At 58.1% G+C, this 14,526-nt stretch overlaps 8 protein-coding genes across 8 annotated transcripts; 4 read left to right on the forward strand and 4 right to left on the reverse strand.

The window, feature by feature from the left end:
- BDZ83DRAFT_586505 (DNA polymerase alpha/epsilon subunit B-domain-containing protein) lies at positions 1-977 on the forward strand (the record flags this gene model as incomplete). The annotated part of the gene is made up of 2 exons (XM_060505957.1): positions 1-759; positions 807-977. Coding segments are annotated over 2 exons (930 nt in total), but the record flags the coding sequence as incomplete, so codon positions are not given.
- A 146-nt stretch (positions 978-1,123) lies between these two features.
- BDZ83DRAFT_586475 (splicing factor, Prp19-binding domain-containing protein) lies at positions 1,124-2,503 on the reverse strand (the record flags this gene model as incomplete). Its single annotated transcript, XM_060505954.1, has 1 exon — positions 1,124-2,503. The coding sequence occupies one exon, from the start codon at positions 2,501-2,503 to the stop codon at positions 1,124-1,126; it is 1,380 nt and encodes a 459-aa protein (XP_060360945.1).
- Positions 2,504-2,748: 245 nt separating this feature from the next.
- Positions 2,749-3,512, reverse strand: BDZ83DRAFT_633475 (Alb1-domain-containing protein). Its single transcript, XM_060509039.1, has 2 exons — positions 3,435-3,512; positions 2,749-3,388 (listed from the first exon to the last, which is right to left on the reverse strand). The coding sequence occupies exons 1-2, from the start codon at positions 3,466-3,468 to the stop codon at positions 2,853-2,855; spliced, it is 570 nt and encodes a 189-aa protein (XP_060360946.1). The 5' UTR covers positions 3,469-3,512; the 3' UTR covers positions 2,749-2,852.
- A 179-nt stretch (positions 3,513-3,691) lies between these two features.
- BDZ83DRAFT_633476 (ubiquitin carboxyl-terminal hydrolase) lies at positions 3,692-6,161 on the forward strand. The gene has a single exon (XM_060509040.1). It carries the CDS (start codon positions 3,884-3,886, stop codon positions 5,981-5,983), a length of 2,100 nt encoding a protein of 699 aa, XP_060360947.1. The 5' UTR covers positions 3,692-3,883; the 3' UTR covers positions 5,984-6,161.
- On the reverse strand, positions 6,162-7,398 carry BDZ83DRAFT_707053 (uncharacterized protein). Its single transcript, XM_060511540.1, has one exon. It carries the CDS (start codon positions 7,130-7,132, stop codon positions 6,209-6,211), a length of 924 nt encoding a protein of 307 aa, XP_060360948.1. The 5' UTR covers positions 7,133-7,398; the 3' UTR covers positions 6,162-6,208.
- On the reverse strand, positions 7,375-9,091 carry BDZ83DRAFT_23416 (triose-phosphate transporter). The gene is made up of 5 exons (XM_060501826.1): positions 8,928-9,091; positions 8,812-8,879; positions 8,756-8,761; positions 8,076-8,707; positions 7,375-8,028 (listed from the first exon to the last, which is right to left on the reverse strand). The coding sequence occupies exons 1-5, from the start codon at positions 8,993-8,995 to the stop codon at positions 7,648-7,650; spliced, it is 1,155 nt and encodes a 384-aa protein (XP_060360949.1). The 5' UTR covers positions 8,996-9,091; the 3' UTR covers positions 7,375-7,647.
- Positions 9,092-10,555: 1,464 nt separating this feature from the next.
- Positions 10,556-11,526, forward strand: BDZ83DRAFT_23474 (uncharacterized protein). Its single transcript, XM_060501833.1, has one exon. It carries the CDS (start codon positions 10,729-10,731, stop codon positions 11,449-11,451), a length of 723 nt encoding a protein of 240 aa, XP_060360950.1. The 5' UTR covers positions 10,556-10,728; the 3' UTR covers positions 11,452-11,526.
- A 670-nt stretch (positions 11,527-12,196) lies between these two features.
- BDZ83DRAFT_722498 (family 17 glycosyltransferase) lies at positions 12,197-13,359 on the forward strand (the record flags this gene model as incomplete). The annotated part of the gene is made up of 2 exons (XM_060512475.1): positions 12,197-13,146; positions 13,194-13,359. The coding sequence occupies 2 exons, from the start codon at positions 12,197-12,199 to the stop codon at positions 13,357-13,359; spliced, it is 1,116 nt and encodes a 371-aa protein (XP_060360951.1).
- Positions 13,360-14,526: the final 1,167 nt, after the last annotated feature.

Consider the following 14,526-nt stretch of genomic DNA (forward strand, 5'->3'; position numbering starts at 1 on the left):
CGAGGCGACCCGGATGCCATGGACACCGACTCGGATCCCGCGCCCCTCAACATTCTCTACGCTTCCGGGCCGTACACGGCGGACGACAACCTCGACTTTGAACCGCTGCACGCCCTGTGCGACCAAGCCGCCGACACGTACGCGGACGCGCTGGTGCTGACGGGGCCCTTTATCGACAGCGAGCACCCTTTGATTGCGATGGGCGACTTTGATCTCCCCGAGGAAGCCGTCATCGAGCCGGACACGGCCACGATGTCGACCGTCTTCAAGTACATGTTCTCCCCGGCCCTGAACCGCCTCGTGTCCGCCAACCCGAGCATCACCATCCTCCTCGTCCCTTCAGTGCGCGACGTCATCGACAAGCACGTCTCGTGGCCGCAGGACTCGGTCCTGAAGAAGGAGCTCGGCCTCCCCAAGACGGCGAGGATCGTCACCAACCCGATGACGCTGTCCGTTAACGAGATGGTCATGGGCATCTCGTCGCAGGATATTCTCTGGCAGCTGCGGCACGAGGAGCTCGTTGGCGGCCGCCCCGCGGATCCGTCGCTGTTGTCGAGGCTTAGCAGGTATCTGTTGGAGCAGAGGCACTTTTTCCCGCTCTTCCCCCCGACGGACCGCCAGAAACTGCCCAAGACGGGGACCGAAGAGGGCATCCCGCCAGGAGCCATGCTGGATCTTAGTTATTTGAAGCTGGGCGAGATGGTCAATGTTCGCCCTGATGTGCTGGTGGCGCCCAGCTTTCTGCCTCCGTTTGCCAAGGTGAGTCCTGCCGACACTTCACTGTAGTACTCCACTGACAAGAGCAGGTCGTCGAGAGTGTGCTCGTGATCAACCCGGGCTACCTCTCCAAGAGACGCGGCGCCGGCACGTACGCCCGCCTGACGCTGTTCCCTCCCAAGGCCGACGCGGGCCAGTCCGCGGCCATGGTGAGCCACGGCGTGTTTGAGCGCGCGAGAGTGGAGATTAGAAAGATTTGAAGCGCACCTGTATGACGTTTACGATGGCAAAGGGTTTTCTTTCAGGGCCTCGGAGTTTGGTTGGGAGGCTATATTCAGCATGCGCTCGTAGTGAGCCTGGTCAGGATACGCTTCTTAGTACATTTTGAAATGACGACCATTGGTGTTTATCTAGAGTCCACGCGCCTCCGCTTGTCGCTGTCGTAGCGCTCTCTCTCGCGTGACGGGCTGCGCTTCCGCCTGTCCCTGTAGTCGTCCCTGTCTCTGCGCCGGTCGTCTCTGTCGCCTCCGCGCCGGTCATCATCGCGATACCTATCACGATCACCTCTACCACCACCTGAAGGCGCCTTGCGGTCACCCAAGGGGATAGCGTTCGCACCGTTGACCTCGCGGTCGTTGTCCGGCCGGAACCGCTCGTCCACATCCCTGTCGAAGCCGCCTCTCCTCCGGTCACCACTCCCGCCACGCCGGTCATCAAACTCGCCCCATCGTCCCGTATCTTCGCTCTTGAGATCCTTGTACTTTGTCCCGCCCTTGCGTCCCAGCTTCGTCATGTCGCGCTTCTGCAGATACTCCGGCAGCGCGCTGCGGTCCTTGACATCGTCCGCGATACGCATGCCCATGAGATCGCGCTTATCAAGACCGTACGCCTTGGCCTCCTCGCTATAGAATGCGCCCTTGTGGTAGTACTTTTGCAGATACGACATTTTGCCCTTGGCGTCCTTTTCGTCCTGCTGCGCGGCAATCTTGTCCGCGTCCTCGGCGTCGCGCTCTTCTTGTGTGAGGTTCTGCCTTCTCTCGCGCTCAGCGTACTCTGCTTCTTGCTCGGCGATGCGGTCGCGCTCGCGTTTGACGCGTTTAAGCTCGCGGAGGCGCCAAGCTGCGAGTTCGGCCTCCGGGTCGAGATCGTCTGTCGTGTCGACGTCGGAGCCTGAGGCCTCGTCGTCGTCCCAGTGTTTCTTGCCGGCGGCGCGGGCGGCGAGGTCCTTTGCGATTTGTTCTTCGACGAGGGCGTCGGCGGCGGCTTTGCGGCGGGCTTCTTCTTCTGCCTGGCGCGTCTCGTCGTCTTTGGGGGCCGGGGTGGAGGACTGTCCTCCCTTGGCGGCGTTGCGCTGGTTCTTTGGGATGAATTTGGGTCGAATCATGAGACGGCGGGGGGCTTCTTCTTCGCTGCTGCTTTCCTCCTCGCTGGAGCTCTCTTCTTCGTCACCCTCTTCATCTTCTCCCTCTTCCTCCTCCTCTTCCGTGACGAAACCCTCTTCCGCGGCGAGCCGCTCCGCCTTTTCACGCGCTATCCTCTGGTTCTCTTTATCCTGTGCCTCGCGCCTCCGCTCGTCGAGGTTGACTTTGCTGAGGTTGCTGGCGATCTTGGCGGCGCTCGATGCCTTTGGCGGCGGCTTGATCGCGCGGGCCTTGGTCGTGTCGTCGTTTGCCCTTTCTTCGTCATCGCTCGCGTCCGAGTCTGATGAATCCTCTTGGGGGACAGCCTTGCCGGGGAAGTAGCGTCCCGGCTTGACCGGGTTCGCGGTCATGCGCTTGGGTGGCATCTTGTGGTTGTGTGGATGTCGTGGATGGTGAATTGGATGACGTCCGGCAGAAAATCGAGGCTGCAAGGTACGGTACCTCAGGTCCCCTGGCGGAGGGACGGAACTGCACAAGTGTTTCCCCGCTGGGTGGCCCTGTAAGTTTAGCGTTTTTAGTGGACCTGGCGCTGTCGCAGAGCTTTTGGCCCCTCCAAGACGTCCAAGGAGGCTTAACAGAAATGGGCACGCACTTTGCGTCAGGGCTAAAGTTTCGAGGACCTGCATGCAGAATGGTCATCATTGGGTATCTATCATGAGTCTCATAGCCCGAGGACCACCTCTCGGGGCAACCTGAACCGAAACTGACAACGGACTACAAAATCTCCTCGTCAAAATCGTCGTTTGCCGGGGGAGGTGCCGACACAGCAGCAGCTGGCGCAGGCGCAGCGACATCATCATCAGCGCCGTCCATCTCCTCGTCCGTCTCCCAGCCCTTGCCAGCAGCCACCTCGACAGTCCTGCTCTTCGTCTGCCTCTGCTCCGCCTCGGAATCCTCCTCGTCGGGGAACCTCTTGGCCGCAATAGCACCCTTGTTGATGTCCTCCCACTGCTTGCTCCGCGTCTGGACCCTCCGCGCCCTGTCTTTGCTCTTCTCCGTCTTGGTCGAGGTCCGCCCCATGATGGCCTCGGCGCGGTCCGCCGCCTTTTCCTTCCTCTCCTTGGCCTTGGCGCTCATCTGCGCCTTGCGGTTCTTGGTCTTCTTGGACACGCCAGAGTTGTGCTGGGCATTGAGGACCGACGGCCGGAAGTCGGTCGCGGCGGCCGGGGCCTTGACTTCCTTGAGAGACTTGTCGGTGTCGATGTCGACGTCCGTCGCCCGCCTTGCGGCTCTCGAGTGGAGCGAGGGTTCTGCTTGTGTTAGCAGGTCACTGTAAAACAGAGGCAATCGTCTTACGTCTGTTCTTCTTGGATGCGCCCGGTTTCGCCATCTTTGCGATCAATGTATCGAGTTCTGTGGTGTAGACTGCACCGCCAGACTCGCCGCGGTGTGGGGGATATAAAATTCCTTATCGACATGCATGCTATCTTATCGCGATAGGCGGGGCGATCACAAGCCTTGGGACCGCGCTCTGACCAATCCTTGTCGCAGCGTTGCCCCTGTGGAACCCCTGGTCCCGCTCAACTTTGGCATCTTTCCTTCTAGCACTGCCGCGACATCTCAACACCATCCGTGCAGACATTCCAGAGCCTTACTCACGCACAACCACGTAATCAGCGAGCATCGCCACGACTGGACACCTCTCGAATCGCCCTCTCGACATGGCAGCGCGTGGTCTCTCCGATACAGCATTGCAGAAGCTCGCCTGAAGCTCCCACTTCCACAAGCACCCGTAACACAGCACTATGAATTCTCCGGCATTCAAGCACTCCTACGGCGGATCCGACTACCACCGACGACTTCACGCCGACGAGACCATTTGGACGAGGCTGACGGAGCCGAGCGTCGTCGTGTCCCTCTTTGCCCTCGTCCTCACAGCGCTCGTCTCTGTTTTCGGCGCTTCCCTTCCGACCACCTTACTCTCGCACGCCTCTCGGACCCTCTGGGACGTAATCGTCTGGCTTATCCCCCACGACGCCTTGACCCTTCTGGAAGCCTGGCTGCATCCGCCGCTCGTTCCGCGACCGATGCTCCAGAACCAAGCCAGAACACATGCGGCCAAGAGTGCGCTTCTGAAAAAGATTCTCGGCATGGATAGACAGGGAGGCATCATGGGGACGGTCTCGCAAGCCGGCATTCGAGGGCTGTCGTCCGTCTCCGGCGCCATGATGAGCCTCAAGGGCTCCAGCAACTACCCGCCGGGCCTAGGGAACCTCGACAACTCGTGCTACCAGAACAGCATCCTCCAAGGACTCGCCTCACTCAAGCCGTTTCCAAAGTACCTGGCCGACCCTGTCCAGCACCCCGAGATCGACCGCCGCAAAGTCGAGGCCGTCGACACGCTGCGGAACCTGATTGAGGACCTCAACAGCGCGAGCAACTATGGCAAGACGTTGTGGACGCCAGGCTCGCTCAAGAACATGAGCACGTGGCAGCAGCAGGATGCGCAGGAATACTTTTCAAAGCTGCTCGACGAGGTGGACAGGGAGATTGCAAAGGTGGCCAAGGCGACCATCAAGGCGTCGGGCTTCGAGACGGATTGCGCCAGCGACGACACCGCCACGAGCCAGCACAGCGACGACAGCGGCTACCAGAGTCTGTCGACGGCCTCCAAGATCAGCGCGGCTTCCAAGTCCCTGAGGAACCCCCTCGAGGGGCTCATCGCTCAGCGGGTGGCCTGCGTCGAGTGTGGACACTCTGACGGGCTCTCCATGATTCCCTTCAACTGCCTCACGCTGAGTTTGAATGTGGGCGGCAACGATCACGACCTGTACGAGCTGCTGGACGCATACGCCCATATTGAGTCGATCGAGGGCGTCGAGTGTGGAAAGTGCACGCTCTTGAAAGCCAAGAGATTGCTGACCCTCCTCGTCGAGAGGGCGGAAGCGTCGTACACTGACGAGCAGAAGCTCAAGGAGCCAAAGTCGCGGCTGGCGGCCGTCGAGGAGGCGCTGGAAGAGGACGATTTCGAGGACAAGACGCTCACGGAAAAGTGCAAGTTCCCTTCAAACTTCAAAGTCTCGTCAACAAAGACGAAACAGGCCGTCATTGCGCGCCCGCCGCAGAGTCTCGCCGTCCACATGAACAGGTCCGTGTTTGACGAGAACACTGGCATGATGTACAAGAACTCGTCGGGCATTCGATTTCCCCTGACGTTGGACCTAGGTCCGTGGTGTTTGGGCAGTGCCAGCAAGACGAGTTCCACTGACGGCTTGGAGGAAGAGGAGCAGTGGCTGTTGGATCCAAGGTCCTCTATGATTGCTGGCGACAAGCGCAAGTCATACATTACCGGGCCGATATACGAGCTGCGGGCCGTCGTCACGCACTATGGCCGCCACGAAAACGGGCACTACGTCTGCTACCGCAAGTTCCCTCGACACTCGCCGCCGAGTGATGGCGAGGAGGTTGTGTCGCCCAAATCGGAGACTCTGGACGACGACCCCGATGCGGAGATGGACTGGTGGCGCCTCAGCGATGACACGCTCCGCAAGGTTGACGAAGAGGAGCTGCTGGCGCAGGGTAACGTCTTTATGCTATTCTACGATTGTGTCGACCCAAACATTATCCCTTCGTCCGAGGTTGCTGCTGTAGAGGCTGTCCAGGATGCAGACGCCATGGACGGAGAGAACGAGGAGACGCCAAAAGTGGAGAAGCCCGCCTTTACCTGCACGGTGAAGGAGGTATCGGCGGATGACGACGATAACGAGATGCCGGTGGCCGGCACTATGGTGGCGGTCGCCGAGGGAGACGTCTCGCAGGCGCGGTCTGTGCCACTGCCGGGGGGTGGAGACGATGAGTTGGGAGAGAACCAGACCGAGCGAGGACCGCAGATGATTGCCGTCTGATGGGTTCTGTGTAAGAAACATTTTTGCTCTTGGTTGTTTTATAGCATAGCGATAGGCGTTGGGATTCCGCGGTAATACCATGCGCTCGCGGCGCGGATACTGAGCTGGGGGATGCTCTGGCTACTAGGGTCACGGGATCGGATAATGGCATAGTTAATTCACTGCATATTAAACGTGAAGGCCGTGTCATGATGCTGAAGCATATGCGATGAACGTAGGCGTCTTTTAATCAGAGGGAATCCTTCGCAAACCACCCTCCTCCATCTCTCCAGGCCAGAAGTCATTCTCGGCCAGTAGGACCTCCCTCCACGTCCGCTGAGCCCGATCCAGCTCGTCCCTGACGGCCTCCTCGCCGTGTAGTCGGACCGCGTCGTCGACGCCGTCGTCAATGATGGCGGCTAGCTCGTCTACGAAGGCTCTGAAGGCCGGGCTGCTCCAGTTGGGGATGAATTCTGTTCGCAGGGCGCCGCCGTCCAAGTCGGTGTTGGTGTCTGTGTCTTGGCCAGAGGTGCCAGAGGCAGATGTAGCAGAGCCAGACGAAGGAAGCATGTCCTTGGCACCGGACCACGCTTCGAGGTAGCACTTCTCTGTCGCCCAGAAGAGGACGGCGGGGGCGAGCCAGGGGAGAAGGACACCGTGAGGGAGAGTGGTGGCGATGGAGGTGAAGAGGCGTTCGAAGGCGAGGAGGCCTGCGTTTTTGTCTTCGTCCTTCACCCGCCGGTCACTACGACTGCCACTCTCGGAAGCTGGAGTGGACCCAGTGGGCAAGTTGACGTCGATACCGAAGCGGGCGGCGACGTCGATGAAGAATTTCTCCTCGCGGCGGACGTTGACGAGCGCGTCGATGAGCCAGCTGAGGAGTCTTTCTGTCACGGGTTTCGTCTCAGGGGCTGAGGTATCGTCACCGGCGTCGTGACCAGAGACATCGTGACGGGAAGAAGACTCAACGACATCCGGGAGGTCCAGCAGAGCGAGGAACCGCCCTGCGCCTTTGATGTAGGCGTGGATGTAGAGCCTGTCGTTTGCGAGCCAGCGGCCGAGGATCGGTTTGGGCACTTGGCCGCGCGCGGCGGCGGCGAGAAAGGTCGCTGTTGTGGAGGCGCGGTAGAGGGTTTTGTGGCTGGTTAGGAGGTTGGTTGTGAAGTTCATCTTGAAAGACTGGCCTTGAGACTTGCAGATGTAAAGCTTGGTTGGGTCACTTTTGTCTCTGGATGCCGTTAAGGAAAGGGGCTTCTTTCGAAGCGCGCGATTTCAATGACACGCCGATCTGCGAGAGACGGGCGGTCGTTGGGTTGGATCTCCATAGTTTAGTAAGCCTTGGCTGCAGGTTACGAACCTTGTGATAGGTCAATGGATGGTGATGTTGCTCCTCACCGGCAAACGCTACTTCGTCATGCGGGTTCAGAGACGAGGGGCACGTCGTTCAGATCATGTATTCTAAAGCTGTGCCTATGATGCATGCTGCTCATGATATACAATATTACAACACCGGGCGGCCTAGACCCAAAGACCCCCAAAAGCCTGCGCGTTCCAAAACTTCAACATCAACCCTACCCCGAATCCATGATTTTCTGATCCCAATGTTCTCTTTGTACACAACGCGCTATCCCAAAACTCCAGGCTTTGATGATGGAAAAAGGAAAAAAAAAAAAAGTACAACACATCTAGGCGCTGACGGCGCCCACCTTGGCAAACCAGTCCGCCGGCGCAGCGGCGCCCTTGTAGGCGAAGCCCATGACGACCATGAGGGTGGTGAGGGTGAGCAAGCCAAAGAAGATGGCGCGGCGGAGGAGAGGGGAAAGGCGGCCTTCGTCGAGGGCGTGTGAGTTCCAGACGCCGCGGGACCACGCGACGGCGCCGGCGCTCGAGGCCTTGAGCTGGTCCCAGCCGGTGGAGTAGATGACGAGGCCGAACAGGGCGATGGCGTAGCCGATGAACTGCAGGGCCGTGATGCTGGTGTGCCAGATGAGGACGGAGACGACGATGAGGAGGATGTTCTTGAGGATGCCGGTGAGGGTCATGACGAGGCCTGACGTCTTGCCGATCTGCTTTCTGTCAGTAGGGGTCGATGAAGTATAGAGACGGCACTTACGAGGAAGACGCTGGAGATATTGAGGGCAAAGGCGACGCTGGCGTTGAGGAGCAGCATGGTGAAGCCGACCTTGTTAAAGTCCTCGACGTTGAACTTGCCAAACTCGCTGAACCAGGCGACGAAGAAGTTCATGACGGCGCAGACGGGGGCGTAGTAGTAGAGGCTGACGAGGGGGTCCATCTTTTGGGCGTTCTCGTCGCCTTTCAGCAAGACCTGGATCATGACGAGGCGGATGGCCTCGAAGATGATGCCGCCCATCTGGAAGATGAAGCCGATCCAGGAGAACTCGATTTCGCCAAAGGAGGCGAGACCGACGCCGCCGACGATGAGGAGGATGTTGTAGAACGTCTTCATGGAGGGGTCGGCGACGCCCCAAATCCAGCTGGTGAAGAGGACGGCGACGGGGGCGGCGGCCTTGAGCATCTGGATGAAGGAGACGGAGAGGTAGAGGTAGACGAGGTTGGAACAGACGAGGGAGCCCGAGTAGAGGACGCCGATGGGCATGATGGCGCGCAGGTAGACGCGGCCCGTCATCTTGACCTTGTGGCGGCCATCGAGGAGGGAGGTGAAGCGCGCCAGCACCTGGGTTGCCAGAGTGGAGAAGACGAGGTGCCAAAAGGTGAGGATCACGGCTGGAGCATGTTAGTGGGGAGCAGTGAGGGTCAGTTGGTGAGACGTACGGTATTCTGTGGGTGGTTAGTGATGGTCAACATGATGAGGGGCGGGAGGTGCTTACTGAAGCCGGCTGTGTCAAGCAGCCACTTGTTGAAGAGGATGGTCAAGTTGGAGAAGAAAATCCAGCTCCTGTGGGAGTGTTAGCGAGGTCCGGCGAGGCTGAGAACGGATACGCACGCGATGAAGAAGGCTGGGTGAAGAGCCTTGGAGCCCACGGGCTTCTCGGTGGTCGGCAGCTCGCTCATGGTTGCGTTACGCGGTGATGGTGTTGTGACAGGGGTGGAAACAAGCAACGAAGTCAAGAGCCAAGCGACGGATGATCGGAGGGTACGGCGACGGAGACGGCGGTGGACGACGGGACTGGAGTCGGTGGTGGGCCGGGTTCGTCGGGGGGAAGGAAAGGATGGGGGTTGTTGCGTCAGACAGAAGGCATGAGAGATGCAGTGCAGCGACGCGACAGAGAAGCGACAAGGAAAGACGAGAAGAAAAGATGGAGGAGACGAGGATGCAAATGCGAACCACCTTGCAGGTCAACAAGGTGACAAAAGGCGAGAGCGAGAGTGGCACGGAGAGAAACGAAGGAAGAAAAGTGAAGACTGCAAGGTGTGTGGCGGCAGGCGGATGTTTGAAGCGCTGCGCCGTTTGCTGGACTGGTGCCTGGTAACTCAAGGGCCTTTGGAAAGCCGAATGTCAATGAGCCCCCTTCCGCAGCGGGCTTTCTCGTATTTTCTGCTGGCCGCAATGTACCTGGCGATGGTACGAAATAGGACGGCACCTTATTGGACTGGGCTGACCACTGGTCGTAGCTGGGCCTGAAAAAGGCTGGCGGAGAAGGGGGGCTTTGGGGAGGAGGCGCTAAAGTCGGGCGGCCGGCACGTGGAGGGAGTGACCCCTGTCTTTTGTCTTTAGTTGGTTGCCGGTTGGTTGGGGTGTTGGAGTTGCGAGAGTTGACGTTGGTTGCAGTCTGGCAGTTTGGAGATGTGGGTTGCGGTATGGTTCCTGGCAGTTGCAGAGTAGATGGAGCTATAGATGCCACAATCACGGCTGGTTCACTGAACGAGTTGCTGATTGTCCGGAGAGATGCTGTGTCCGGATGGATGTGGTCGGTCCTTGGTCCTTGGACTGTACTTCGCAGAGGTAGACCGCAGAGAAGACTCGAAAGAGCAACGTGTCGTGCAAAGGAATTTACAAATGAACCTTGTGGCAGGCAATTTGCCTCGAGGCTTTCAGGGGACCAAGGGAGAGTGGAGGTGTTCGGATGAGGAAAGGAGAGTTGGACAGCGGGAGTTGTGGTGATGATCAGAAGGGGGAAGAAGTCAAGGAGCGAAAGCTTGAGATGAGTGCCGACGGACGTGGAACTTGGGCAAGGCGAGACAAAGGCACAATGCAAGACACAACGGCGAGCCAAGGGGGGTCGTGTAACGCGAGGGAAGGGGAAACACCTCTAGTCTCTGCTCTTTAGTCCGTACACATGGAATTGACACAAGGCAATGATCAAGGGGAAAGTTTGTTGGCTCGGCCCCGCGATGCAGCGGATTGACGAGTTGGTGCTGGGGCGCTGCCTGTGCCGTTGGCCGTCTATTGCTGCTCGCAGCCTGTCATGTTTTAATTAAGCTCATAGGCCAGGGGAAGCATAAAACTTGGCTCCATCTCCTGCATTGGTGCCGTCAGCCATGGTGCATTCAGAGGTACATGACACAAGTACACCGCTTAGGTCATCATCTTAGCTAATCAGAAGAAGCAAGGTTGCACAAAACGGCACACGGCATGTCTTGTCCACTTTCTGCATAACCGATTTTGTGTAACCAAGGGATCGCTGGAAAAGCGAAAGGCGCCCGCTAAGCTCTCTAGTTGCCTCATCTCCCCCACGCTCCCTTGCATCACCCACGGCTTCTCGCCCATCAACACCATCATCAACCACGATGTGATGCTTCATCGCTCGGTATCCGCATTCCAATAACATTTCATCATCACCGGAATGCGGGAGAAAATCAACTCCCTTGGCTGCCACCAAAATTCGACCCGGTTCTCGGATCCACGACAGACATCCAACGCGTGCTGTGTAACTCCAGGGGAAACCCAGGGGAAACCCAATGCCGACGACGCTTTCGATTGCTTTTGCACTACAGCCCATCTTCTCTTTGTCAAACTGGTCTTGTTCGCAATATCGTTCTGGGTCTGTGGGCTGTCGTCGCGTGGTACTTGTCCACCGCGCTGGAGACCGTCCACGAGTAGATGGGCGAGTAATGAGGCTCAATCCATGTCCATCGTCAGACTAGCGGAACGTCAGTCAAGACATCTCGGGCCACCGCCCAAATGTGTTCAGAACACAACACCAAATCATCACAAAGCGCGCCTGCCATCCTCCAAGCCCAATCTTCCACGCTGGTCTGTGACTCGCCGCCTCTCTTTCTTTTGCTCTCCAGCTGCAAGCCCACATCTGCTCACAGCGAGCTTTCCAAAGACCTCGGACAGGGTTGTCGTCCCTACGAATGGGTACTCGCTCCCCGAGGATCCCGTACCGTCCCGCTTGCAACCACAGGGCTCGGTCCATGGACCACAGGCAATGGTCCACAAACCATACCCGGACGACTGGAAGGCTAGGCGTGCTAGGGCAGATCAAGGGATCTTTGACAAGTGTCGACTGTCGTTATCTTTGCGCCAAGCTGGCATGGCCGCCCCCTGCATCGGCTTTGGATGAGGACATTTACACTGCAGCGGCGCGGCCTCCCTGCCGGAAGTATGCGTGCGAATAGCATCTGCGTGCCAGTGCCGCCCCGAGATGCTCATCCCAACACCGATCCAGGGTCTGATGCACGTCAACCTCCCTTTAGCCGTCCGCTCGTCCCGTCTACATATGGATACTGTCGTGATAGTCTCGTGCCATCGCGAGTCTACACGTTCCTGCGGCTGTCTGTTGGGCTGCCTGTTGGCCCAACTTGGCGTCAATCGCGGCATCGCCTTGTCCGCCACAGGCACTGCGTTCGGCGATTGCATTCCCGCTATCACGTTCTCGAATGGCATGGCCCAAAGGGTTCCAACACAGCAAATAACGCCCACCCCTGTCCATCAAAGGGGGCCTCAGCTCGGCGGGCTTAGAAATGTACAAGCATGACGGACGACGCCTTCTAGCGGAGGCGAGACACTTATAGGATTGGCCTCTGAAATGTTCGAGACCGACGACTCAGTCTGAACTTTGAGAGAGCTCAGGCCAGCCGCCAACCGGACTTTGTGTCCCTCGCAGAGTTCAACAAGTTCAGCTTGTACCCCTCACCTCGCTCATTTTCTATTTCACTGCTCGCAAGATTTGGCCGATAGTTTGCCGTTCCCCATCTTCTCTTCTCTGTGGTCTTGTTCATCTTGCAGCTCAAGGTTTGAGCGGTTTCTCTCGGGGCATCCTTTCCTTTCATCTTCTTCCCGTCACTTGTGCTTATACCCCAGCCAACATGATGAACAAACCAACATCAGGTCACCAGATCAAGTATCTGGCCGTGGTTGCGTCCCTCGTTTTCATCTGGCTCGTTTGGCGTCTCGATCTTCACTCAGAGGTGGCCGAGCATGCCCGCAAGATCGCACACCCAAACAGCACCCCCTACGATGGCCTCGCCAAAGCCGGCAACAGCGAGGTCCTCCCTCCCGCAAAGGCCGTCGAGTACTGTGACCACTTCCGCCTGAAGCCGGCCAACACGGAGCTGGTCCGCAAGCGCAAGGTGTACGACCTGCTCCTCATCAACACCGAGGTCGAGATGCTGGAGGTCCGCCTCGGCCAGATGGCTCCCTACGTCGACTACTTTGTCATTCTCGAGTCGTCCCTGACCTTCACCGACAACCAGAAGCCGCTGTACATTAAGGAGAACTGGGACCTCTTCAAGCCGTGGCACCACAAGATGATCCTCCGCGAGATGGACCTCGAGGCCCTCAAGGAGAGCAGCACCTGGGACCGCGAGGCCAAGAGCCGCAACGCCATGTACGAGCAGGTCATCCCCACGCTCGAGGGCGAGCAGCAGGCTTCCATTGACGATATCCTCATCGTCTCCGACGTGGACGAGATCCCCAAGCCAGAGGTCCTCCGCGCCCTGCGCAACTGCGAGATCCCGCCCCGCGTCTCCATCCACTCCAAAATCTACTACTACTCCTACCAGTGGCTCTCCCGCAACGACTGGAACCACCCCCAGGCCACCGTCTACCGCGGCGTCGACACCGTTCTCCCCCACGACCTCCGCCACAACGCAAACGACCACCACTTCAACCAGGGCGGCTGGCACTGCAGCTACTGCTTCAGTACCGTCGAGGAGATGGCCCAGAAGATCAACTCCTTCTCCCACGCCGAGCTCAACAAGCCCGAGTTCAAGGACCCCGACTGGATTGTTTCCGTGGCCCGCCGCGGTCACGACATGTAAGTCTGTGTGCTGACTTTGGATGACTACGACTAACACTACACAGCTTCGGCCGAGGCGAGTCCAACTTTGACCGCATCGAGGAGAACCACGACGTGCCAGACTACGTCAAGAAGAACTCGGACAAGTTCAAGTACCTGCTGGACCGCGATCCGCTCAATGCCAACTTTAGGGACTACACTCCCAAGGCCACCTCAACGCCGGCGGCTTAGGTGCTGTGTGGCTGGGTTGTGCAGGACTTGGACTACAGGCGTTTGGGGCGTTGGATACCTGTGTTCCGTGGGAGGGACCAACAGAGACATTTTTCTTTCCGTCTTTTCTTCTTTTGTACTATTAATTCCGCGGCATTCCAATCTATTCGGCCGCCCACCTTCATCAAACTATGAAGCTATTTGACACCTGCCATGAAGGATATAGTATGCGTGGCGCCATCCTCGGTTTGGCCCCTCTGCGCGGCATGCCAAGTGCCCCAAGTGAGAATAGTAGAGCTGCGCGCACAGCGGGCTGCATAGCAAGATTGCGTGTCCACCGGCAACTTTGAGAGGAACCGGAGCACTCCGTAGAACAGAGTTCAGATGGGGACGTTTGCGACTTGCACGAAGCCAGAATAGAGTTTCCCCAGACGGAACCGCCGGGACCTTTTCTGAGACGTGGTTTGCCCTCACAGATCTCTGCAATCTGAACAGGGCCGCCCACCGGCACACACTATTGGGTGTCAAACGGGGCCAACGGTGTATGATGGCAAGGTTGGACCCTGGACGTTGTTCATTGTGATGCGTGGCAGCGTGAGCTATTCAGGGAAGAGGGTGCTTGCTATAGTGTATTTGGGAAACCTTAAAGTGAGAGCCCAAGGGACCAGGAATGATTACCACGCCGAACCGATTTGGAAGCTGGGTCAGCTTATCAGAGTTTTGTACTCTCCATCTTGGGGTGTAGAGTCGCAGAGTAGCGTAGAGGGAGGCCATAATGAGCTGGAGAGAGCTATAAACCTACGATTTTCGAAACAGCCGCGGACGAAAGTGGCACGTTTGGAAGTGCCAGAACGGGTTCTCTCACCCTTTGTCAGGCCTTGAAAGTTGAAGATGGGCGGCGCCTCATCCTATCACACCGTGTAGGTTTGCCGACGGGGTTTATTGGAAATGGGGTGTCAATTTGCGGTAAGAAAGTTTGAAGCACTACCCACGCAGTACGCCTCGCAGGTGTAGACGATGGGGCTTGGTCTTTCGCGAAAGCGAATAGGAAAAAGTTCTGCCCGAATCTCGTTGTGGGCTGATGAGCAGACTGTGCGTAAGAATCTTCGAGTCATGCTAGTGGGCTCGCTGTCGTCCGAACACCTCGTCTTCTTCTCAACTAGAATCTGGCATCTTGGGAATCTGGGA

The sequence above is a fragment of the Colletotrichum acutatum genome (assembly GCF_030867785.1).
Source record: "Colletotrichum acutatum strain CBS 112980 chromosome Unknown BDZ83scaffold_106, whole genome shotgun sequence".
NCBI classification, from domain to species: domain Eukaryota; kingdom Fungi; phylum Ascomycota; class Sordariomycetes; order Glomerellales; family Glomerellaceae; genus Colletotrichum; species Colletotrichum acutatum.